We start from the raw sequence: 25126 nt of genomic DNA, 5'->3' as shown, positions 1-25126 counted from the left end.
CCGCTGCTTCTCTTAGTAACATTCTGGGATTTGTCTCTGTTTTTGACTCTCTCTGCTACCAACCGGGTTCTAGCTGCTCCTGGTCTTTTGCGAATAGTTCTCGCAAAGAGAGAGATTCTTCCTGGAAATGCTCACCATGATGCAGAATAATACGAAGGGAGAAAAAAGGCCTTTGATAACAGAACAGGAAGCTTAGGTAAAAGGGTACCAAATTCTCTGCGTCTTCTCTTTCTAGGACTCATGGTGCTTGAGGAGGGCAATTGTTGGACATATCATCATTCAGAAATAAATATGACTTTTCTGCATGCGAAGGACTGGTGTAGGAAACACTTCACAGACATGGTTGCCATTCAGAATAAAGAGGAAATTGCCTATCTGAATGCATCTTTACCCTACAATCCAGCCTATTATTGGATTGGAATCAGAAAGATTGACAATAAGTGGACCTGGATTGGAACCAACAAGCAGCTGACGGCCGAGGCTGAAAACTGGGCGAAAGGCGAGCCAAACAATGGAAATAACGACGAGGACTGTGTAGAAATCTACATCAAACAAAAAAACTCAACTAATGCTGGGAAATGGAACGATGAAAGCTGCAGCAAGGAGAAGGTTGCCTTGTGCTACACAGGTACAGAATGCAGTCACTCCCAAAGAGCCTCTGTGCTAATAAGAAAGTGGAGGTTTACTAGATCCCTAACCTGTGCAGATGCATTAAAAGGCGTTACTATCTCAGGCCCTGATTCTGCAAACTCATGCCTCTGCCCAACTTTAAGAATGTGAGGGTGTGACGGCACAGTCGGGGTTCCCCTCGATCCTGCAGCCCCGTGGCAGCAAGAACAGACTCTGCCAGCCAGTAGAATAGAGGGGGTTTATTGCTTCTCCAGGATACAGCCCAGCACAGACGGGATGTGGTTGCAGGAGTCAAAGCCAGGATGCCTCAGACCCCTGCGGTTAGGGGGTCCATCGCCCCTAACCCCTCAGCCCTCAGCTTAGGCTGTTCCCGTCATGTTTCCCAACGCTTCCCCCTATACCTGATGTTCTTCTCCGCCTCCCTCCCTTTGTCTCTCCCCCTGGGAAGAGCTTTGCTAACTGCCCAGGCTGAGCCTGGGTGTCTGGGCCAATACACATGTGGGTGGGTCAGTGGGAATCCCACATCACAGCGCAGGAGGACCCCGGGTTACAGAGCAGACAGCCCCCCACTACATCACAGAGGGCTACTCCTATGCTTAAAGCCAGTTGTACACAAAGTGTCCGATGGATCAGGGTGTAGGTGCTCAAATGCAGAGCTTGTGAATGTCTATGGCTTTTTGTGATTTGACTTTTGGTAAAAGGTGGAAGGAAAGCTGGGGAGTCTGCTTCCAGCCAGAGAAATACTTTTGTGAATAGCTATAGTCTTGGTTCCTGAAATGCTGCAATGCAAAAACCACTGTCATTTCACACGGCATTAACCTTCACCCTCCGTTTACATTGCAAAGTATTTATTACCCAGCGTGTGTTTTCTCTTGGATAAGTAAAGCCCTGCAGTGCCTCGAAACAGATTAACTACCAGTTGAACCTCTCTAGTTCATCACTCTCTGGTCCCCCAATGTCCGGGGTTCAGCATGATTTTAGATAGTCGCATGTCCACTTATCGTGGGCATGGCCAAGTGTCCTGGGGTCCCATAGAACTTGTTTACAGCCACCAGTCCTGGCTTCCAGTGTTCTGTGCTGGTTTTTTAGTTCTAATTTGCCACTAAATGTCTTCTAAGCACCCAGCAAGGAGTGGACGTGTTGGTGATGCCGCTAGACGATATTGATCGCCCAGGGTGTGGCAAATTCTTTGGTTCAGCACCACCCATGCTGGACTCAATAAGGTCAGCCTGGAGTGAAGGGAGATTGTTTTATAACCATGCTGACTTTCCTTCTAGCTTCCTGCAACGCGTCTTCCTGCAGTGGCCGTGGTGAATGCGTGGAGACCATTAACAATCATACCTGTCTCTGTTATGCGGGATTCTACGGGCCTGAATGCCAGCATGGTAAGTGGAGTTCTCACTGCCTTCCAAGCAAGCAGCTGTGCTGCCAGCCAGTTTGCTGCCGGCCTAGCTAGTGGGAGGGTGAGCGTAGCTGTGGAGAGAAAGTGGCACTCACACTAGGCCTGCTTGCCTTCCTTTGCAGTTGTGGCGTGTGACCGACTAAAAGAACCCGAACACGGGACCTTGGAGTGCATCCATCCACTGCAGAACTTCAGCTACAACTCCTCCTGCAAGGTTCAGTGCGCAGAAGGCTACGAACCCACGGAAGAGCCAGTGTTGTGCACCTCTTCCGGGAGCTGGTCGGCCCCAACTCCAGCATGCACAGGTACGTTTTCATAAATCAGGCTGACTCTGTTGATCTCAATGCAACTTCCCAGCAACAGAGGATCTGGCCCACTGTTTTCAGATTCAATCCTTAAAGTGAATTGGGTCCCAAGCTTCCCGTAGTTCCCAAAGAAGTACCGTTCGGTGAGGGGCATTGCCTTAACCCTGCCCTCGACAGCTTTACACCCTGTGCCCCATTGGGGAGAAGACAGTTGAGTACACCCCTTTCTGCAAGACATCGCCTGAGGTCCTCATGCTTGTTGCAGAGATGCGCTCAAACAGCCATCAAAGGGAAACAACTTTTGGTTACAACGTTTCCTTCCTGCCCAGGCTAACATTGCACCCCACCACTGTCTCTTATTTCGAGTCCCCAAAGACACCCAAACTGTCGGCCCCCAGTCACACTCTTCACCTGCTGGGTGTCAGCTTCGCTGTCCCACGCCCGGCTCCAGGCACTGTGGGATCTGTTACCTCGCAGACGGGGCGTTTTTCTCTTTGCTTGCTCCAAGCTAAGCTGCGCGCTGTTCCTGTGCTTTGCAGTGGTGCAGTGTGACGGCTTAAAGGTTCCAGCTCATGGCTCCCTGACGTGCTCTCCTGCCTCTGGGAACTTTGTGTGGAATTCAACCTGCGACTTTGCCTGTGAAGAAGGGTTTGCGTTGAAGGGCTCAGGCCGGCTCCAGTGCGGCGCTTCTGGGAGGTGGAAAGGACAGCCGCCAACATGCGAAGGTACCTTTCTTTGTCACAGCCCTGCCCAGCACACGGGGCTCTCGGTGCTCGTGTCCTGTGGTGTCCAGACTAACCGCTGCTGTGCTCTCTGTGTCTCAGCTGTGACGTGCGAAGCCGTGAGGGGGCTTGAAAACGGCTTTGTGGACTGCACCCCCCATGAGCCAGCATTCACCTACAGCTCAACCTGTGAGTTCCGTTGTGAGGAGGGCTACCGGTTACGAGGAGCACCCTCAGTTCAGTGCACAGGGCAAGGAGAATGGTCAGCGCCTTTCCCGAAGTGTGAAGGTAGGTCTTTGGCCTTTGGAAATAACAACACGATGCCTGGATTGTAAACAGCACTTCTTATCAATGGGTCTCAGAGTGCTTTTCCGAGGAGGCCAATATCACGGCCTCCACTTTACTAAAGGGGAAACTGAGGCACAGAGCAGGCAGCAGAGACCCGAGAAGCATGATTGCACACTAGGAATGGGCACAGTTCTGGTTAAACAATTGCTGTCCAATGCCTCAAGTGCAGCTGCTGTGCTAATGCAACCCCACTAGGTTCAGGGATAATCTCAACCCCCGATACAAATCTAGCACCTCTTTTCGGAGAGGGCTGAACGCTAAGATGAGTTGGGGTAAGGTATCTGAACAATTGTTTTCCTGAGAGCTGCAATGCAGTTTGCTCTGGAGCGGGGTCTGGTGCACATGTGTCTGTGCCAGAAATAGGAGACACTTTATAAAGGACACACGTAAAGTTTTGTATTTTCACTACTAAGTGTAAAACTCTGATCCCACTGACAGCCCACGTCTAGTCCTCTGAGACTCCCAGATTCCACCGCCCCAGTCACGTTCTTCACCTGCCAGGTGTCAGCTTCGCTGTCCCACGCCCGGCTCCAGGCACTGTGGGATCTGTTACCTCGCAGACGGGGCGTTTTTCTCTTTGCTTGCTCCAAGCTAAGCTGCGCGCTGTTTCTGTGCTTTGCAGTGGTGCAGTGTGACGGCTTAAAGGCTCCAGCTCATGGCTCCCTGACATGCTCTCCTGCCTCTGGGAACTTTGTGTGGAATTCAACCTGCGACTTTGCCTGTGAAGAAGGGTTTGCGTTGAAGGGCTCAGGCCGGCTCCAGTGCGACGCTTCTGGGAGGTGGGATGGACAGCCGCCAACATGCGAAGGTACCTTTCTTTGTCACAGCCCTGCCCAGCACACGGGGCTCTTGGTGCTTGTGTCCTGGGGTGTCCAGACTAACCGCTGCTGTGCTCTCTGTGTCTCAGCTGTGACATGCGAAGCCGTGAGGGGGCTTGAAAACGGCTTTGTGGACTGCACCCTCCAGGAGCCAGCATTCACCTACAACTCTACCTGTGAATTCTATTGTGAGGAGGGCTACTGGTTACGTGGAGAACGCACAGTTCAGTGCACAGAGCAAGGAGAATGGTCAACGCCTTTCCCGAAATGTGAAGGTAGGTCTTTGTCTTTTGGAAATAACAACACGATGCCTGGACTGTAAACAGCACTTCTTATCAATGGGTCTCAAAGTGCTTTCCTGAGGAGGCCAACATCATAGCCTCCACTTTACTAAATGGGAAACTGAGGCAAACAGCAGAAACTGCAGCAGCATGATTTCACACTGGGAACGGGCACAGTTCTGGTTAAACTATCACAGTCCAATGCTTCAAACACAGCTGCTGTGCTAATGCAACCCCACTAGATTGAGGGATAATCTCAACCCCCGATACGAATCTAGCACCTCTTTTCGGAGAGGGCTGAACGCTAAGATGAGTTGGGGAAAGGTATCTGAACAATTGTTTGCCTGAGAGCTGCAATGCAGTTTGCTCTGGAGGGGGGGTCTGGTGCACATGTGTCTGTGCCAGAAATAGGAGACACTTTATAAAGGACACACGTAAAGTTTTGTATTTTCACTACTAAGTGTAAAACTCTGATCCCACTGACAGCCCACGTCCAGTCCCCTGAGACTCCCAGATTCCACCGCCCCAGTCACGTTCTTCACCTGCTGGGTGTCAGCTTCACTGTCCCACGCCCGGCTCCAGGCACTGTGGGATCTGTTACCTCGCAGACGGGGCGTTTTTCTCTTTGCTTGCTCCAAGCTAAGCTGCGCGCTGTTTATGTGCTTTGCAGTGGTGCAGTGTGACAGCTTACGGGCTCCAGCTCATGGCTCCCTGACGTGCTCTCCTGCCTCTGGGAACTTTGTGTGGAATTCAACCTGCGACTTTGCCTGTGAAGAAGGGTTTGCGTTGAAGGGCTCAGGCCGGTTTCTGTGCGACTCTTCTGGGAGGTGGGAAGGACAGCCGCCAACATGCGAAGGTACCTTTCTTTGTCACAGCCCTGGCCAGCACACGGGGCTCTCGGTGCTTGTGTCCTGTGGTGACCAGACTAATTGCTGCTGTGCTCTCTGTGTCTCAGCTGTGACGTGCGAAGTCGTGAGGGGGCTTGAAAACGGCTTTGTGGATTGTACCCCCCATGAGCCAGCATTCACCTACAGCTCGACCTGTGAGTTCCGTTGTGAGGAGGGCTACCGGTTACGTGGAGCACCCTCAGTTCAGTGCACAGGGCAAGGAGAATGGTCAGCGCCTTTCCCGAAGTGTGAAGGTAGGTCTTTGGCCTTTGGAAATAACAACACGATGCCTCGATTGTAAACAGTACTTCTTATCAATGGGTCTCAAAGTGCTTTCCTGAGGAGGCCAATATTAGTGCCTCCATTTTACTAAAGGGGAAACTGAGGCACAGAGCAGGCAGCAGAGACCCGAGAAGCATGATTGCACACTAGGAATGGGCACAGTTCTGGTTAAACAATTGCTGTCCAATGCCTCAAGTGCAGCTGCTGTGCTAATGCAGCCCCGCTAGATTGAGGGATAATCTTAGCCCTGATACTCCTCTAGCTCCTCTTTTCGGAGAGGGCTGAACGCTAAGATGAGTTGGGGAAAGGTGACTGAACAATTGTTTGCCTGAGAGCTGAAATGCAGTTTGCTCTGGAGGGGGGGTCTGGTGCACATGTGTCTGTGCCAGAAATAGGAGACACTTTATAAAGGACACACGTAAAGTTTTGTATTTTCACTACTAAGTGTAAAACTCTGATCCCACTGACAGCCCACGTCCAGTCCCCTGAGACTCCCAGATTCCACCACCCCAGTCACGTTCTTCACCTGCTGGGTGTCAGCTTCACTGTCCCACGCCCGGCTCCAGGCACTGTGGGATCTGTTACCTCGCAGACGGGGCGTTTTTCTCCTTGCTTGCTCCAAGCTAAGCTGCGCGCTGTTCCTGTGCTTTGCAGTGGTGCAGTGTGACGGCTTAAAGGCTCCAGCTCATGGCTCCCTGACGTGCTCTCCTGCCTCTGGGAACTCTGTGTGGAATTCAACCTGCGACTTTGCCTGTGAAGAAGGGTTTGCGTTGAAGGGCTCAGGCCGGCTCCAGTGCGACGCTTCTGGGAGGTGGGAAGGACAGCCGCCAACATGCGAAGGTACCTTTCTTTGTCACAGCCCTGTCCAGCACATGGGGCTCTCGGTGCTCGTGTCCTGTGGCGTCCAGACTAACCGCTGCTGTGCTCTCTGTGTCTCAGCTGTGATGTGCGAAGCCGTGAGGGGGCTTGAAAACGGCTTTGTGGACTGCACCCCCCATGAGCCAGCATTCGCCTACAGCTCGACCTGTGAGTTCCGTTGTGAGGAGGGCTACCGTTTACGTGGAGCACCCTCAGTTCAGTGCACAGCGCAGGGAGAATGGTCAACGCCTTTCCCGAAGTGTGAAGGTAGGTCCTTTTCCTTTGGAAATAACTGAGTCAGGCTCAAGAGCCCGGGTATCTAAAACACGCCTCGGATAGCTCAGCTCTGTGCATCAAGGACTAAGCTTGTCAGCTGTTTCAAATTGGTGTAGCTTCAGTTTACAGGAGCTCAGGATCTAGTCTAAAGTGATTTTCATTGAGGTCTTCAAGTACAGCACATTTGGGAAAACCATTTAGCTTGCTACAGTAATAGTACCAGCCTTTTACTTTGCTGAACACTGATAGACTGTGTCTACACTGGCATGAATTTCCGGAAATGCTTAAAACAGAATAGTTTTCGTTATAAGTATTTCCGGAAAAGGAGCGTCTACATTGGCAGGCTGCTTTTCCGGAAAAGCCCTTTTTCCGGAAAAGCGTCTGTGGCCAATGTAGACGTGCTTTTCCGGAAAAGAGCCCCGAGCATCATTTTCGCGATCGGGGCTTTTTTCCGGAAAAGACTACTGGGCTGTCTACACTGGCCCTTTTCTGGAACAGTGTTCCGGAATAAGGACTTATGCCCGAGCGGGAGCAGAATAGTTTTTCCGGGATAGCAGCTGATTTTGTACAGTAGAACATCGTTGCTTTTCAGAAATTCAAGGGCCAGTGTAGAAAGCTCGCAGCTTATTCCGGAAAAGCGGCTGATTTTCCGGAATAAGTGGCCCAGTGTAGACACAGCCATACAGTTTAGCAAAAACTTACTGCAAGGTCCCTTACCCCAGAAGCTAAATGCAGATGGTGAAATACAGTGCACGTTTATCGGCACCGATGGTGGGACCTAATTTAAGATACTTCTTAGCGAGGTGATTACGATTTGTGTGTGTTTTTGTATTTCAGTTGCACAGTGTGAAACCCTGATGCCTCCTGAAAAGGGCTCCATGAATTGTTCACACCCTCTTGGGGATTTTGCATCCGGCACAGTGTGCAAGTTTAACTGCACCGGGGGATGGTTGCTAAACGGCTCGAACGTACTTCAGTGCAGCCCTGAAGGGAACTGGACTTCAAGGCAGCCGACGTGTGAAGGTATTTTATTTGGGTTTTTCCTCGTGACTACCAGTGCTGAAGAGGCCTCGCTTTGTCATTGGACAAGAGTGCAGGGAAGGACGGAATGTGACCAGGCAGACTGTGGTCATTTCTAGCGCTGGCCCAATATTTTTCCCCACTGAAAAGATTTGATTTTTGGTTAAAAACCTCAGAAACTCAAAAATCGACTTTTTGCTAAAAAGAAAAAAAATTCTCTCTGGGTTTTTGGCTTTCTATGGAAAATCTGAACATTTTCAAAGAAAGCAGCCACTTTCTGTGAAAATGTTCCTTTCGGCAAAAGCCCAATTTTCAGACAAATCCCCAAATGGAGACAGGGTTTTTTAGTCAATTCTAAATGCCTCATCACTAATGTATTGTGAGGCTGGGACCAAGAACTCACTTCCACAACCGGCTGTGGTTTTTGAGTGCTCTGTCTTTGCTTAACTCTGCTCTCATCAAAGTCCATGGGAGTTATGTCACAGCAACAACAGGCGAACACCGAGTGCTTCAGAAATTCCCACCGATTGTCCCCAAGATACCTGCACTCACATTGGGTCACCTAGTCCTCCTTGAGTTACTTCATTGACTTCAGTGAGAGTTCACGGAGTCGGACACCGCATAATGGGCGTCAAAATATTGAGATCTGACCCATCCAGTGTAATGAGGGGTCCTACAACATTGCACCGTCCATTAGGTGGAAGTATTTTCATCAGGAAGCTTTCTGCCAGGCTTTCTCTGCTCTGTTTTGCTTCCAGTGTGTGCCCCCACTCAGTGGGAGAAAGCAAAAGGAAACAAGCACTTCATAGAATGGGCTTCTCATAGGATCTTTTTTGCCCCCCTAGCTCCTCCGGCATCTGAGAAACTCATCAGTTACATCTCCATTGCAATAGCTGCCACCAGCGCCTCTCTGCTGTCGACAGCATCACTCCTCATTTGGCTCGTAAAGCGGCTTCGAAGGAAAGGTGAGACGCGGCACCAGGTTCCTCTCTTTATTTGCCTCCTCCGTAGGACTGCGGGACATCTTTCGGGGGGAAAACACTTTTTGATAAATGTGGAAAGTGTAGTGAGAAAATTCCCGTTTTCGTTGAAATATTCAACTTTCCCTCGGAATATTCCATTGTCAGGGTTTTGACAAAAATCACCCCAAACTCAAGGAATAAAAAAGAATTCTCATGTTCTTTGAATGCTGTTGAAGACAATACAATACCATTTTTTGACTCATGAGCATTTATTGGCTGGAGAGCTGACCAGGGATTAGCCAGCAGGATGTCAGCCAGAAATAACACTAGTGCGTCTAACTGCCATTGCTCAGTATGCAAGCTAAGGGGTTTGCTGTCTCTTGGTAGCTGTGTTGGTCCCAGTAAATTAGAGAGACAAGGTGTGTAAGAGAATGTCTCTTTTTGGACCACTTTGTTTCAATGAATAATGATCGTTATAGAAACAGATGTCTGTAAAGACATTAATGACTGCAGAGCTGAACAAATAATTCGTAGGAAATCATTTATTTGTCAAATGGAGCCTCTTTTTCCTCTCACAAGCAGTGATACACAGTGTATGCCATTTTTGATTGATCTGTACTTTAAAAACGACTCACTGAGTACCTCTCTTCTCTTCAGTTTGCTCACACTTTGTTGCAAGTGTTAGATATTCAAAACATGAGCAATGCTGATTAGTTGTAATTGGACAGTTGAGTCACATGGTATCTTTCATTTTCCTGATTGGTTGAGATATAAAATCCGTTTTTCAATTAAATGACTTGCATTTACAACTTAAAAATTTACTCCCCAGGAATATTCCTTGAGGGTGCATCTACACAGCACCCTAAACCTGAAATAAGATACGCAATTTGCGTTATGAAAATTGCGTATCTTATTTCGATTCTATTTTGAAATAGCTTATTTTGAAATGTGGTGCATTTACACAGCGTGGAACGAGGGTTACAGGGAGGCTGAAACAGTGTACTTGTTATTTTGAAAAATATTTTGAAATAAAGGGCAGCATGTTAAGATGCAGGGTAGCTATTTCAGGATACAGCCGTGCAGTGTGGACATACCCTCAGATTAACTTACGATTCATTATTTCCATTAATTTTCCTGACAGTCAACATGTTTGTTAGCTTATGAATGGAAAAAACACACAAGAGAGATACAAAGACACCCTAAGAGAATACCCCATCTTCATTCTCTGTATGGGGACAACATTCATTGAGATACCTGTTCAGTTCTACTATTAAGAGCTGGTTTCTCACAGAGAGCAGAGGGGTTGGTAGCACTGCTCACAAATAATAACAATTTGGAGAACAGCTCCCAGCTCTAAGGCCACTACCGGGCAGAAGTGTTATGGAGAAGTGGGGATGGTAGCTCAGTTCCAAGCTACAACAGATTTCTGCTGTTGAATCAATGGTGCAAATGCTCCAAGAAAATGACAAAATAAATAGCTTGCGAGATGGGAATGTTGACCTTAAGAGCTAACGATGTTATTTTTTTCTCTTGCAGCAAAGAAATTTACTCCTGCCAGGTAAGTTGTGTTTCAAAACCCCCACGAAAATCATTGCCTCCCATTCTTTGCTATCATTACATGGCTGAGCAGAGCAGTTGTGTCTAAACCCCTCTCTTCTTGATCTTACAGCAGCTGTCAGACTCTCAACTCTGAAGGTACCTACCAAAGTACTGGGTAACTCATCTAATGCCAAGTGACGTGAGAGAGAAGTGAGGTAAGATACGGGAGATGTTTACTCTCGTGATTCAGTTTCCTTTTAATAATGCGGACACTGAATGCACCAGCGACCTTTCACTGCTGTGGATTTCCAGCAATAAGATTAATTGTGGGACTGCTAGCATACGTGCTGGGGTGAGCAGGGCCATAAAAGTACCCGAAGACTGGCAGATGAATTGATTCAGTGACATTCCTGCAAGGCAGGGACAATTGTGTTAGCTTCTGGGCCTTGCCATACGAAGTAGGAGATGCTTCTTTACATTGTGGCTAGGGGCCAGATGCAAAAGAGCTTTGGAAGAAGTGAATGCAAACCCGTGCCCCTATCTTCCTGTTTTAAAAAGGAAACCTGTTCTCTCTGCAGGAATCGAAGCTGTTATCACGGATGCCTAGGAATCGGAAGTATACAGGGATCTGCAAGTGACCAGGCGTTCATCTATCTTGCTGACAAGAAGATTAGCCTCGTCTCTTGCTACTAAATACTGAGCCGAGTCATCTGCTTTGGCTAACAACCACAAGCGAGCTGGGGGTAAAACGCTGGCTGTTTACCAAGAGACTACACAGACCCGGTCAACATACAGCTACAGTGATTGGGAGAAATGTTTTCATTCTCTGGATGGAGACGAAATAAGCTGGACGCTTAGGGTCAGTCTGTAGCTAGCAGGATGGAGTGAATACCTTGTTATACGCTGCTGGAGATCTCTCCCATGGAGACATACGGGTTGCATTTTTAAAGCAAAGTAGGATATATGTGCAGAACTGCTTTGCAAACCATTGATTTGGTTCGCTGATAGTTATTGAAGTAAATGTACTGCAGCAATACATCACAGTTAATACATATGTCTGTGAGACTAAGGGCAGGGTGTTTTGCTGCAGTTCCTTGCAAGTTCTTAACTTTAAAGCGATGCTAATGGGAGGACAATCAGAATGAGTAATTATTCAGGCCCTCTGGTTTGGGAAGGCAGTAAGTAGATAGGGAACTAGTTCATCCCCATGGGATTAAGGATTGTAATCTATATAAATATGTGTTTAGTTTCTTGTGTACCTTCTTCTGCATGTACTTCTGTGCTGCTTGTTAATTGTAGAATCGCTGTAGCATGTCTGCCCTTCAGTGCAGCATCATAGATGTTATGCAAAAAGTATGGGACACCTACTCTGTTCAGATAAAATAGTCTGCAGGCTATCTCAAAAGGTAATGACTGCAGACCTGAAAGAATCCCAAACTGACTATTGAAATTCTGGCTTCATTTAAATTGATGAGAGTTTTACCATTGGTTTCAGTGGAGACAGGGTTTCATGCTATGTACTTATTCCTTTAAACTTCTCCGTCATGTAGGGACAGAGATGATTAAAGGTCTGTGTGTACATCCATGCCTGCAGATTATTTAATTCTTAACTGGAAGCATAAGATGATCTTTCTGTATAACAAGTATAATCTGTTTAGGTTTTATATTTATCACTGTGGTTTTGAATAAGCTATGTATTTAATTTATTTATAATTATACATCCATTTTAATTTGATATGTGCAGTGCTTTATGTGACGTTGATTAATAAAATGGTTTGAGATTATTGCTCACATTTGGGAAATGTGTGTTATTAATCTTCCTTGTACAAGAGGCGTGGATGTTGCTTCAGTAAAAAGTTTCCGTTCAATAAAACAGAGAGTGAGGGGGGGAAAAGAATTTGGGGCTTTCGGAAGTTGGCTTTGCTGACGCTCATATTCGTAAAGTGTGGGAGGCCACAAAGTAGCCAGAAGATGTCGCTCAGTGCCAACGGCTGTGTGGCCGCCAAAGCACCACGGCATAAACAGCCCAGCAGAGCATCCAAGGTGCTGGAAAGAGAAGGGCTCCGGTACATGGTGTATAAGACAGGTGCCTGAGGCAGGGATGAGGACTGGAAGACAGAGAAGCATTCGCTTGGGCATGTGGCAGGTAGGCTATGAGCCCAGCAGGAGAAGTGATCAGGTGACGTGTGTGGACAGCAGCTGAGTTCTAGAATCCGGAACAGACCTGCACCCCCCAGACGTGTCTAGCGCGTGGCTGCTGGATCTGTAGCCCTGCACAGGGGAATGTGGGGATGGAAAGGCTAGGGAAGATGGGGAGACCTACTCGTGCTAAGCCACAAGGAACCACTGTGCAATGTTAATGAGTCTAGCCACGTCACTGGGGGGAAGCAGCTCGTTGATTGTCACTGCAGAGCTGTGTCTGGAGTCTCTGTCACCATCTCTTTGTCGCACGCACACACACACACACACACACACACATACACGTGTGTGCGTTTGGGACCATTCCTGCGCTCTTCTGCAGGCGAGCCGCCTGGTTTGATTGCACTCTCCTCTCCGTGGGGGTGCTGACTGAGGATGGAGGCTGGGAAAGGAGAGAAGGATTGGAGACTCGGCATGGGGCCTGGGGATTTTTCAGGGTGACTTCTCACCAAGCTCAGAGGCTAAAAGGCGACAAAGGGCAGGGAACTCGTCCAGGGCCAACGATCGATGGCCAGGCCTTGGCCTCATGGCATCTCTGCAGCGCTCAAGAGTTGCCAGATTCATGGCAGGCCAGCTTATCCCTGAGCCGAGACTCATGGGACTCTTTGTCCTACTCCAGGCATTAGCCAGCATTACTTGCAACTGAGAGCTGCCCGGAACCCAAACCAATGGGAGTTAGGCACCAAAATACCTTGGAGGATCGTGGCCTTAGCAAGGAGTTGGTCCGAACCCTTCCCAACGCTGCACAGAACCACGATGGCTCGTTACAAACCGATTAACGAATGGCAGCTAATGTGGCCTCCCCCGGAGAAGGCGGAGCCCGACAGCCTGAGCAGATGTCAAGCGTTAATCCCCCCGGTTCCCCAAGGGTAGGTGCAGATTAGCCCTAAACGCCCAGCTCAGCATCCCATCTGAAGCTGTTCGGAGAGTTAAACCACCGTGGTTCTCCACCCTGCCCTCGTTACGCCCTTTATCTCTGCTGCCCCTACTTCTTCAGAGGGGACTTCTCTCCATCACTCATCCAGCACCACCGACGCAAGGGAGGCAGGACTGGAGCCTAGTTTCCATGTGGTCTAAACCACCCCGAGCACGTTTTTACAAGCTCTGGGCTCGTCCGGAGCAGCCTGAGGCTGTCACTCCGCGACCGGGATATCAACGGGGCATCCGTCCCCACAGTGAGTCTCTGACCCCCTTGCCAGCCGCCCTAGTAGGATGAGTGGAACAGAGGAAGGAGAGTTAGATGCCAGGAGGGTGAGCACCAGGGTGCAAGCCAGGCCAGGTGGCTACCTCCCAAGCACAGGAACATGGGTCTCCATGCATGCCCAGCAAAGACCTCTCTCCTACCCCTCTGCCTGCCTCGTCACTCATTGCGAATGAACCTGGCGCTGTTCCTGTGGATGGGCAAGTTATTACCCTGCAGCACAAGACCTGCGGCCCAACAGCATAGCTACCGACCACGCAGGTGCAGGCTGGCCCTCGGGGGTGCATTCGGTGGGCTAAAAGCCCATGCTGCACAACGCCGGTTCAACCAGCAATGTGGGTCCCATGATACCCGCCCGGCGTGTTCTACACAAGAGTTGGGAAAGGAAGGGAGCCGTGTTACAGATTATATAGGAAGAGGCTACCAGCCAGTCAGCCAATCGGGCAGCGAGGCTTTGGCACCAGAAGCTGAGGCCATTTTGAACAGCGCCCGTGTAACCCGCAAGGAAGTGGGGGGTTTAGGCCCCCTTTGGGCTAAGGCAGCCAAGGAGATGACGCTGTGATGGCCCCAGAGAGGGGGAGCTGGGTTCTTCCACTCATGCTTGGGCTCTGGTTGGGTCCCGGATGTGGCAACCAGGCCATCACGTCTGTGCCAGGTGGGGGGTCCAGGTGGGAGGCAGATCGCCGGAGTGAAGCGTGTTTTCTCGCCGGTGTTGCTAGAGGTGGCCTGCTGCACCCGTTTCTCAGGTGACCATCACTGGGAGGCCGTCTTGGCCAGAGGCGGGGAATGGCCGGGGCAGCAGAAGGGGAAGGCCCCCGGCTGTTCTGGGTGGGAGGTGCCGTTCGCAGGGGCTGCTGCGTCTAAGGCTCGTCCTGGCTCCTTGAAACACCAGCTGGTGGCTACGGAGCTGCCATCCAGGAGTGGGTGATGCCGTGTGAGGGGCCGAGAAGCGCACAGCGTGCAAGGCCACCGAGCTGGAGGGCGGAAGCAGCCGTCCGGTTACAGCCAGGGCGCACGCCTGTACACACCTCGGTTCCTGGCCCAGTCACTCAATCTGCCCCTCCCTCAGCCACCCCCAGCTGGACCGCGGGGCTCATGGTCCTTCCTTCCTCCCGCCTGTGGTCATCTTGCCTATCTAGGCGGCAAGCATTCTGGAGCCTTTCGCCCCGGGGGAGGCTGCTCCAAACCCACCCCTCTCGGGCGTGGCACCGGCTGATTTCTAGCCTGAACTGGTTCCTGGCCTCGAGATCCCTTTGTGCTCGGGCCAACGCGACCCGTCAGCTTCGAGAGCGCGTCACCCTCGTGAGCTCTATATAGAGCGCAGGCATCCGCCCTCCCGCCTCGGCCTGGAACTCGAAGCAGCTCTCGGGGGATGCCACGGCTCGAAGCGGGCCCCGAATCCAGGCATCCTTAGCGGACACAGCCCCCGTGACTCACACCTAGCGACCATGGGCGCGGGCGGCGGCTGGTATAAACAGCGGCTGGACGCCAGGCTCCCCCAGCTCGCTAGGCGCCCACCGAGCTCGCGCGTCTCTTCTCCAAGGGCAGGTGGATTTGCGCCTCGGTGAGAAGCAGCGGGATGTGCCGGCTCTCTGGTTACCATGCCGACCACTTGCCTCCCCTTCACCTTCCTGTGTGACCTTCAGGTACAAGCACAGTAGCAGCCATGGAGGGATAGCTCAGTGGCTTGGGCATTGGCCTGCTAAACCCAGGGTTGAGAGTTCAATTCTTGAGGGGGCTATTTAGGGATCGGGGGCAGATCTGTGACAGATGATACTTGGCCTTGCTGTGAGGGTGGGGGACTGGATTCACCAGTCTCTCCAGTGCTATGAGGTAGGTATCTCTCTGTTATATAATTATTTTTCACAGCTCTGCCTCCGCAGAAACTGGGAGGGGGACCCCCAGGCAGCAGCGGGGAGCGGGGACAAGCCCAGCGTGGGAAATGGCCTCCGCTCTTCAAAGCCAGGCACATGTTTGTTTGGTTCGCAATGGTGCCCGATCCCTCCAGAGGCGCTGGCTGCCTGACGTCTGTACCGACTGGGGTGAAGTCCTGGCCCTGTCAAATTCAAGGGCAAAGCACCTGCTGCTTTCCACGAGGCCGGTGTGTCCCGCTTGCTGTCTAAGATCCATGGTCCTCTGCTCCCTGGCCTGTCCCTATCCCCGGTGGCTGTTCTTTCCTGTTCTGGAGGCGTGGCAGAGACTGTCACGCCTGCCACCCTGAAAGGCCCAGCAGGAGCATAGCGAGCATTTGTAGGCAGTGTGGACTAGAGGCTAGTGCAGTAACCTGTGGCTTAGCAGACCCGGGTGCTGGTCCTGGCTTTGCTGTGGGGCGATTGTCAGCCACACACATCAACTAGGTGCTTCAGTTTTCTCATCTCTAAAATGGGCTCCGTGATACTGCTCTCCTTTCTAAGTGCATGGGGATGCAGGTATTATTATTAAGGCACTTAACTTATTGGCAGCCGGGCTCAAGAAAGTGCCCCAGGGCTCAGTCCGGGGGCTGGTTTTGTTCAACATCTTCATTAACGTGCTGGGTGCTGGGTTGGGTTGCACCCCAGCAAGTTCCCAGCTGACAGTAGGGGAGAGGTAGATATGCTGGAGGGCAGGGATAGGCTTGAATACAAGAATAAACCCATGCTTTCCCCACGTCGCTTTAGTAAGGCAGTACAATGACCCAGCTCTTCGTGTTTGCAAAACGAATGCACATTTCGAACAGACAAAACCAAAATTGCTGCCTTCTAAAAGCCTAAAAATGCTTGACTTTTTCTTAAGGTGTCCAGATACCTTTTTCTTGCGTTCACTGCAGAGTAGCCAGAGTTACTTTATGGGGGGTGTTTGAAACCATCTTGTCAGCTTCTAGCAGCGCTCCTTCTGAACTGCATACCGGCACCCTGACCCAAGGCCCGGTGTGAAAGGGAGCCCTGACCAGCGTCGGGAGCATGTACGTGACTGCAATGAGGAAGACTCGGGTTCCCGAGTAACTTGCTTGTGTTGGGGGGCGGTGCAAAGGGCTGCCCGGTGAGGACGCACAGTCCCGGATACAACTGGTGTGAGTTAGAGGCAGCCGGAGGCTTCTCTCTCTCTCACTTTGCCTGATGTAGATCTGAATCCGCTCCGTCATGCCTCCCCCCCAAGCCGCTGTAGGAAGGGGGCGAGGACCGACAGGATTAGCGACCCCTGGGCAAGATAGAGGAGGCCCAGCTCCACACTCCCAGAAGAGGCAGGGCCTTGAGTGGGAGGAGCGCTGCTCTGAGCCCCTCCCTTCCTCCCAGCAGCCCTCATAGCTGCCTGGAGCACACTCCCTGATGCTCCGGCGGAGATTTAAAGGGCCCAGGGCTCAGGCGTCCAACGGTGCAGTGTCTGGGAACCCCTAGCCCTTTTAAATCGCCGGGCCCTGGGACAACAGTCCCCTCCGTCCGCAGGCCTGGGTACAGGAAAGAACCTAGCCCAACACTTCATGCTAAACTTCATCCATTCCCCTGCATCTTCCCACAGGAGACTCGGAGCCACTCCAAAACAGTCACAGGGTGAGTTTTTTTAAATGTTCGTGCCAGTTTTGAACACACCGCTCTAAGTGTATAACAGCTTGGGAGATCTCTGTGAAGTGAGCTGAGATCCCTGGGAGATAGGAATCAGTGCAGGAGCTGGAATGCTTGAGAGAGCTACAGTCGGTATCTAGCTCGCTACATAAAACGGTGTCACCTGGCATCCACTCTGTTGCTCCTGTCTCTTCCATAGTTCCACAAGCAACGCAGATGTGCGTTCCCCCTGCAAATCTGCCCAGGAGCTCACCTCCTGCTGGCAGGTTTCTATTTTTATTTTTTTTTCCAGAATCCAGGGCCAGCGGTGTGTTTTTATGTGTGATGCTTGCACCACAAGTTTTCACCGGCAGAAAAGTAGTCTGGGGACATACGGCCCGAGCGCCTACTAACATTAGTTCTGCTCTTTGAGCCTCTTGGTACATTGTTCCCAGGCGTGGGAGCATCTGCCACGTGAACGGGATGACATCGGGGGGTTAAAGTCCCAAGAGAAATCAATAAGAGTGTCTGTGTGTGTGTGTGCCTGTCTTATTTGTTTGACATTTATTTCGAAAGAGAGGCGGACAAAAATCGCATGCCAAAAATCAATATTTGGGTGCACACGTGCAAAGCACAGAGGAACGCACTCACATCCGCTGTGTGATACAGGGAATGGACGCGGGATGTGATTCGGGCTGGCACGTTTGTACAGCACCTAACACAATGCGGGGCATTGGTTTATTTAGCAATCCAAATAAAGGTCCCACAGCAAAATCCCTTGGATAAAACACATGCCAATCACAGAGTACGATGCAACGCCCATCCCCAGTAGAAATCCAGCTGTGGGCAAACCTTAATACCAGCACCCCATCTGCCTCAAAAACCTGGAGAAAGGAAATGGGACCACGAGCGTTCCCTGATGTTCCATGGTTTCAGGCATTTTCAGATCATGAGGGGGCTGAATTCCTAACCCAATGGGCCCTGCGAGCAATTCCTTCTATGTCACGGATGGTGTAGTGAAAATTGTGATCAGTGACTTTCAGCTTTCACATGGTTTCCTGGTCCTTCGTGTAGGCGAGGGACTGGGGAATGGCGTGTTTAATGAGATCAAAGTGGGAGGCGTTCGTGCCTCTCTGTTTTGGGGATCCGCGGACGTCGTCACTCTCCATTCCTGGGTTCCTGTGCTCCCGCTCGGAATGCTAAACTGGCGGTCCAACGCCGCCTCTCAGCAAGTGCATGGGGTGTGCTTCCAACGTCCCTGCACCTGCGCAGGGAACGTCACATCATCAACGGGGGAATTTCACACGGATGCATCTGCGGCTCCGCGGCATGGGCGGGAGGCAGCCTGTTACATACGGTGATACCAGGATATGGAGCCTGTTTTTATACGGCAAAACCAACAGCTTAAATTCTACCTGCAAACTAACTGGCAACTCGAACAAGCTCCCACGTGGTTTTGCCCTTGTAAAGTTTTATGGCCACCTGGTCTATAAAGGTTTATAGCCTCCCATTTCATAAAACAATCAAACGATTTCTGTTCGCTACAGGTTTTTACACGCTGCTTATCTCGGCTGTATCGGAGGGCTCCTCGGAAATTTAAATATTGCCCAATCCGGTGTCTGCCAGAATCCTGGGGACATCTGGTGTGAGTTCTTCATTATGAGATTAAATAGATCGACCCTGGTTTCAAATCCAGCATCCCACATGTTGACTGCAGCTCATCCTATCTCCTTGGCTTTGTCCTTTTACGCCCTATATTACCCCGGCACCTCTCAGAGAGACACCTGTGAATCTGATGTGCAGAGAGCAATTCATTCTCTTTAGCAGTGTGTGTCCCATTTCCCCAGCTGTGTTTTAGAACCAGATCAAGAAGTTATCCTTAAGAAGCATCCATTATAGTTATACAAGTCTCAGAGAGGGAGCCGGGTTAGGCCACGTCTTCCCTTGCCGCTCAGGAGAGCCATCTTCTGGCGTTCGATTTAGTGGGTCTAGTGAAGACCCGCTAAATCGAATGCTGAGGGTGGCTCCGGTCGGTGGGGAAGCCGACAGGAGTGTTTGCTCCCATCAGCCTCCCTCTCTGAAGACGGCGCCAAGCTCGGGGCTGCAGTCGCGCCCCTCCCGCAATTGCGATATAGATCTATCCAAAGCCAGTGACTAGGCCGTCTCTCCCAAAATAAGAGGATAGCACATAGTAGCTGCTAATCCCAGTGGAGACAATGTTCTGCAGTGTTTTGCCTTGATGTAGCTAGTCAAGGTCAACTCTGGGTGGATTTCTGGTAGGTTTAGCAAGGTAAAAAGGCCCCGTGATTTGTGTGTCCTAAGCATTAACAGGCAAAGAGCTAATGCGCGTTTGTTAGCTCTCCGTAGAGAGCCAGGGAGAGGCTCGTACAGGCGGAGAAAAGAAGTGGTAAAAGCAGAAATGCGAGTGGCTAGTTTATGGAGTCAGGTGGAAGGTTCAAAGGGCTGCTGTTATCTTGCAGGGGGAAGCCGAGACTGGAAGGGGGGGAGGCGCAGGCCTGGTTAGAAACACACCCTGCTTGCAAGCAGCAAACTGCCCCCTCTCCCTGGATGACACAGGTTTTCAGCCAGCTCTCTCCCCCGCCCCGGCCGAGAAGGTGCCAGCCGTGGCTGGTTTGTCTGGCACCGCTTGGCGCGGTGTCGCAACACCGACGCGAGAGGCGCCCAATAAGCAAACGCGCTCATGCGGAAAAACCACAACAAAACCCCAAACCCAGCCCAGGTCAAGGTCTGGGAAGTAAATTTGTAACTCGGGGCCGATTGTCAGGAAGCAGCTTCTAATGTGCCAACAGGGCTCCTGCTGCCTCCTCCCACCCCGTCCTCCCCCGAGGGTCCCCTTTGCCCAGGGACCGGAGGCTGCAGTGCCCCTCCCCAGCTGGTAACAGGAGGACGGAGCACAGAGATGAAGGTCCCCCAGGGCCCGGTGACGGGCTCCTTCCCTCCTTTCCGTAAGTCCTCTTCTCTGCCTTCCGTCAGATGCTGATGGGAGGTGGGACTGGAACACGGTGCTGGCTGGGGCCAGAATCCTCCACCGAGGTAGCAGGGTGGCCACCCAGCATGCTCATGGGGTGTTGTAAGTGATTTCCACGGGGGGTGTGCAGCCTGGCAGGACACACCCAGAGCTGCTCTCGGGTGGACCAATGGGAGCTGGAGGGGAAGGGGAGGAGTTTATAAAGAGGAGGAGCCTGGCTGGAGTGGAGAACTTAATGGTGGGAGCAGCACAAGGATTAAATGCTTGTACCCAAGATCTATTCCAGAGATCTTGCCAGGGTGTTGGATTTAGAGGACAGTTTCCCCCAGACTCGGCAGAAGAGGGCTACGCTGGCTGCAGGCGGTGCCGATTGTAGTCTGGGGATTAACAAGACTCCAGGGGAATTTGAAGGAGACTGGCCAGCGCTTGTTTCCCAGCTGAAGGAGGTGGCCTGGAGAAACGTACGTACGAACCCGCGTGGAATTACGTTTTGCATTGGACTTCGTGCGAGTGACAAACGCTAAAACTTGGGGACATGCCCCCTTGACGGAGTGTTGTCAATTAGCAAGGGTTGTTATTGATACTATTCAGAACTGCGACCAGGGTTGTGCGTGCATCTAGAGCAGCGGTTCCCAAACTTTTCGGCATCACACCCCCTTTTTGATTTTTGAAAAATCTCCCCCCCCCCCCCCAATAGCAAAACTTGTTGAGCAAAAAAAAAAAAAGGAACTGACCAGGGTAGCAAAACTTGATGGGGGGGGGGGGGGGTGCTGGGTCACCTCGCGTACCTCCCCCCGGAATTTCTTCACACCCCCAGTTTGGGAACCCATGATCTATTGAATAAATGTTTATTGGTAGAGATTTGGGGTCAGGTTCCTATTAGCTAGTTAACTCTAGATCAGGGGGTTCCAAGCTTTGTGCTTCCTGGGGTCCCTTCAACATGCTATAAAAATTCCATCACCCCCCCTGTGCCCCAACACCTAGTTTTCTACATAAAAAATCCAGGACTAGCACGGGGGCGTTGCAAACAGCACAATCTCCCTGGAGCCCTGCAACACTGGGACCCCCATGAAGGTAAGTTTCTTTAGCTTCAGTCCCAGAGGAAGGGCTGAGCACCCCAAGTTTCAGACCATGTGGTGGGGTTTCAGCTATCTGTCCTGGGGCCTCAAGGAATCTAACTTGGATCCTGCTTGGCAGACCCCTCGAAACCTACCTGCAGCCCCCTGCGGAAGCTATTGCTCGAAATCAAAATGAGCAGGGAAAAATGATTTTTTTAAAATATGCAAAACCCCAACTTTTTTATTGAAATCCAATTTTAATTTAATCAGGGGTTTGAAAGTTTGTTTTTCAAAATAAACCTCCTTAAAATTAAATGTGAAGACAAGACAATCTCTGCCAAGGCGGAAACTTACAATCATCCATTCAGTTCATTTAAGTGAAATGAAAGTGAATGTTAAGCAGTGCCCTATTTGCAGCTGGGACTGTAAAGACAGTCATAGCACCAAAGTGCTAGTTTAACACAAAGCAGGGTAACTTGATTACAATCAGCTGATGATCACAATGATCCCTTTTGGCCTTGGACTCTATGAGAAAGTGCTAACCCGGCTTTTGAGAGCAGTCGTCTTTCCGCAGCTGCAGAGAGTTTATTTTGTTCAACTAGTTCAGTCCAATGACTAGTTCATTCACAGTGAAGACACTAATTGAAAGCTGAAAATAGCAGGAAAGCTTGGGTTTTTTTTTCTTTCCAATCTACAAATAGAAATCAGCCATGACAGGATGAGGTCTGCTAGTTCTATCTTGCAGAGCTTGGTGAGCAGAGAAAATGTGTTCAATTCACTAACTACAGATAATACTTATTTTGTTTACTAACTCAGTTAGTGTTAAATACAAAACTTATTTTGATCTTTTCCCCTAAGGTTTCCAGCACTTGGTAAGGTGTTTTTATGTAACTACTTTTTAAAAAATGCTGTTTTGGAGCATTTTTAAACAAACACTACTTTCTAGCCAAATGAGACTTGATACAAATCCCAAGTAAAAAATTAAGAATCGTCTAGTAATGAGAAATGCGTCATCACAATTTTCCAACATAAAAATATAAACATTATGAATCGGAATACAGGTATGTTGCATTATATCATGGCTTAAATGGATGTGTATAGATATAATATGCTGTTCCAGTGAGCAAAACGTAATGAATGTAGTTTAAAAGCTTTATTTACTTGCAAATCACTGTGTTTTAATGGGTATCAACCCGTGAGTATCAACTTTTCTTTAGGAAAATAACTACAAAGTACAAATGCAAACCAAGATTAAAATTGTTTGTTTAAGTCAAGTTTTCCTACCTGCTCATTTAAATCGTGGCTAAATCAGTGATTTTAAACAGCTTTGATTTAAATCAATCCATGTTGTAACATATATCAAGTCTTGGTCTGTACCCTAGCAGAGAAGTATGCTGAGATCCAGGAAAAAATATTGTACCAAACATTAGCCTGGTGGTTTTTCAAGTCTGTTTCCCTAAGTGAGGGTATGGATGTTTATAAAATCAACCTGCTGAGCTGCTAGACTCTAACAATTAGTAACAATTGATCTAACTGCTTCTTACGCTGTCAGTCATTTATTAGGAAGACAATGCTGGTGAGGTAATGCCTTTTATTGAACCAACTGCTGGTGACCAATACAATCATCTCTTGGCCCCTTACTGGCTATTTATAAATGCACCTAAATCAATGATGTGACCCGTCTTGGGGCAGTAAATGATTCCAGACTGCAGAGCACACATGGATTGAAACAAGCAAGTAAGCTCACTGCTTCTGTGCGAAATCAAATTCTGCGAACTGATGCTTAGTACCAGGTTGACCGAGAGCGCGATGGAAACGTCACTGGGTCACGAGGTAGGTTACGAAAACTGGTTAATAGTGGTGTGACCCAAGATGTTCACTAGCATTTCACGGCAGAACACATGGAAGCTGGGCACGTTGGTTTTTCACGGATGTGCAAATATTATTGCATATAGTGCAAAGTATTGCACAGCGAGGAAACCTCATCTGTCAGACAGTCTTCTGTCTGGTCTTTCAGAGAAACTAAAACTGATCAGAAGCTGGTTACACAGTGGAGAATCTTATACCGCGTGTTCTAATTCCCGGCTGCATAAATGGAGCTCTCTAATGAACTCTGATAGGTCAGATTCTTCTGTGATCTGGTCCTTTCATGCTCTTCCGGTGCTACAAAGGGGCCTTAAATGCCCCAGATCTTCTCATGGGGGGATTCCCTGGGCGTGGGGAGTCAGTAGATAGTATAGAGTTAGCATAGCTGGCTTCAATACCTCCCCAGCATAGCGGGGCAGGAGAGGATGCAGCTACAGCTGTACTGTGCTCCAGATAGTCTCAGGGGGTCCTTTGTGGGAACAATCGGCCTGCCTAGCTTAGAGCAGCCCCGAGGTTGCTCTAAAGTAAACAGGAGCAAAGACCATTGTAGAACTAGACTCCGAATCAAGCTGCCCCTTAGAATCCCCTCGCCACCCACACACCAGTCTGGTCCGTGTGATTGTACGGTGGCATTTTGCAGCCCTTTGGCATGGCTCTAAATGGCTACCCCCGGCACACGGCAGTGGGGAATCAAGACCGGAGGGCTGAACTGAGTGCGGAATACAGTAGAACTGGGCTGAACTATTTGCAGGCCAGATTATTTTTTTGTCTAAAATCCAGCCGGTTTCGTGTTTGAGAACAGGCTGATGTTCCTGAGTTTGTGTGTGGCCGGTGACTGCTGGGTAACAACATCCCTCCAAGGAACCGATGGTGAGCCCACGGATTGCTCACAAGCCGAGCCTGGCGTGCGCCCTGTTTGTTGTTACTGCAGCGTGATGAGTCACCTTCGAGATATAGGTCCAAAATCCAGGGACTCTGGCCCCACCCCATGAAATTGGCTGTGTGTGGGGTAAGGTGTGTGTGCGCGGGGGCAGGAGAAGAAATCCATCTGCCAAGCGGCAGAGTCCAGCAACGTTCCGGTGCGTGATCTCAATACAGAGGCAGTGTGGCCTAGTGGAGAAGGCGCCAACCTGGGCGTCAAGAGAGTGGGGTTCGTGTCTTGGCTCTGTGACCAATTTGCTGTGTAAGGTTGGCTAGGTCTCTGTGCGTCTTTCCCAGTCTACATAGAGCGGAAGCTGTTGTACCTTAGCGGGTGTACTGACTACTTTCCAGGAGGGATCCTACTTTACAGCCAGGACCTGTTGGGGCTTGCCGGTGGTAGCTGTCTAAAGTCCTCTGTGCCAGGGTGGGTGTGCCCAAGCTGCAACAGTGGGTCTGCCCGGCCCAGCTGTTTGAGTTGCTGCAAGCGGTTACAACACTTGGATGGCTGGAGACTGCGTTTATGTCACTTGTTCACTTTAACACCGAGGGGTGCTTAACAGGGGCAAACAGCCAGTTAAACGGGGGTTGAGCCTAGCTTGGCCCAGTAGGACGGAGAACGCCCCATGATTGTGGGTGTTTGCGTCAACCGTAGCTGCAGCGAGCTGATCCCCTGCTGGCCATGTGTGGAACACACCAGCATCCCGCTGTCAGGACTCAGGTGAGCGGAATACCGCGTGCCAAGGACGAGTGTGCGGCCCTTTTGGCTTGAGGGGGTTGCTGACTCTGGGGGTTGTTCTCCTTAGGCTGAGAAATCAGCGAGGCGAGTCCGGTAGTTTCTTGCCGTTGATTCACAAAAAGTCGTCTCTCACCCGGCAACTGGTATCCGGCAGAGGCCTGGCCTCCTCCAAAGTGTCACGGTGACGCTTCTGTCACCGTAACTGCGTAAATGCCTAATGTGGCACCTGCCGAAAGAACTGCCCTGCTACGCCGACATAACAACCCCAGCTCTACGCGGGGCGCGGAAGGCAAGGCCGTTGGGGTAGG

General features: G+C 50.4%; 2 protein-coding genes across 11 annotated transcripts in view; both read left to right on the top strand.

Annotated features, from left to right (window-relative positions):
* SELE (selectin E) overlaps nucleotides 1–12138 on the top strand; it is a 46508-nt gene extending 34370 nt beyond the window's left edge. For 3 of the 4 annotated variants that reach the window (XM_075936978.1, XM_075936977.1, XM_075936979.1), the window contains 16 exons: nucleotides 236–628; nucleotides 1908–2015; nucleotides 2155–2337; nucleotides 2877–3062; nucleotides 3162–3347; nucleotides 4030–4215; nucleotides 4315–4500; nucleotides 5177–5362; nucleotides 5462–5647; nucleotides 6330–6515; nucleotides 6615–6800; nucleotides 7647–7832; nucleotides 8675–8794; nucleotides 10328–10349; nucleotides 10461–10545; nucleotides 10909–12137. In XM_075936978.1, coding sequence (XP_075793093.1) covers nucleotides 236–628; nucleotides 1908–2015; nucleotides 2155–2337; nucleotides 2877–3062; nucleotides 3162–3347; nucleotides 4030–4215; nucleotides 4315–4500; nucleotides 5177–5362; nucleotides 5462–5647; nucleotides 6330–6515; nucleotides 6615–6800; nucleotides 7647–7832; nucleotides 8675–8794; nucleotides 10328–10349; nucleotides 10461–10509 — 2549 coding nt within the window. In that variant the 3' untranslated portion in view covers nucleotides 10510–10545; nucleotides 10909–12137. Of the gene's footprint in view, nucleotides 1–235; nucleotides 629–1907; nucleotides 2016–2154; nucleotides 2338–2876; nucleotides 3063–3161; nucleotides 3348–4029; nucleotides 4216–4314; nucleotides 4501–5176; nucleotides 5363–5461; nucleotides 5648–6329; nucleotides 6516–6614; nucleotides 6801–7646; nucleotides 7833–8674; nucleotides 8795–10327; nucleotides 10350–10460; nucleotides 10546–10908 lie in introns of all 4 variants that reach the window. The other variant, XM_075936981.1, reaches the window with a different exon arrangement.
* Nucleotides 12139–20020: 7882 nt separating this feature from the next.
* The window catches only part of RXRG (retinoid X receptor gamma), a 58005-nt gene continuing 52899 nt past the window's right edge, over nucleotides 20021–25126 (top strand). Inside the window, exons 1-2 of one of the 7 annotated variants that reach the window (XM_014569941.3) lie at nucleotides 20061–20214; nucleotides 20513–20698. Coding sequence is in view for 2 of the 7 variants with exons in the window: in XM_014569939.3 (XP_014425425.1) it covers nucleotides 20169–20214 (46 nt within the window). In the remaining 5 variants the exon portion in view is untranslated. Of the gene's footprint in view, nucleotides 20215–20279; nucleotides 20699–21057; nucleotides 22047–22082; nucleotides 22357–25126 lie in introns of those variants that run through there. The other 6 variants (XM_075936975.1, XM_014569939.3, XM_075936974.1 and 3 more) reach the window with 6 other exon arrangements.

This window comes from Pelodiscus sinensis, chromosome 9 (assembly GCF_049634645.1).
Source record: "Pelodiscus sinensis isolate JC-2024 chromosome 9, ASM4963464v1, whole genome shotgun sequence".
NCBI classification, from domain to species: domain Eukaryota; kingdom Metazoa; phylum Chordata; order Testudines; family Trionychidae; genus Pelodiscus; species Pelodiscus sinensis.
Note: the sequence above shows the minus strand (reverse complement) of the source record. Positions and strands in the feature narration are given on the sequence as shown.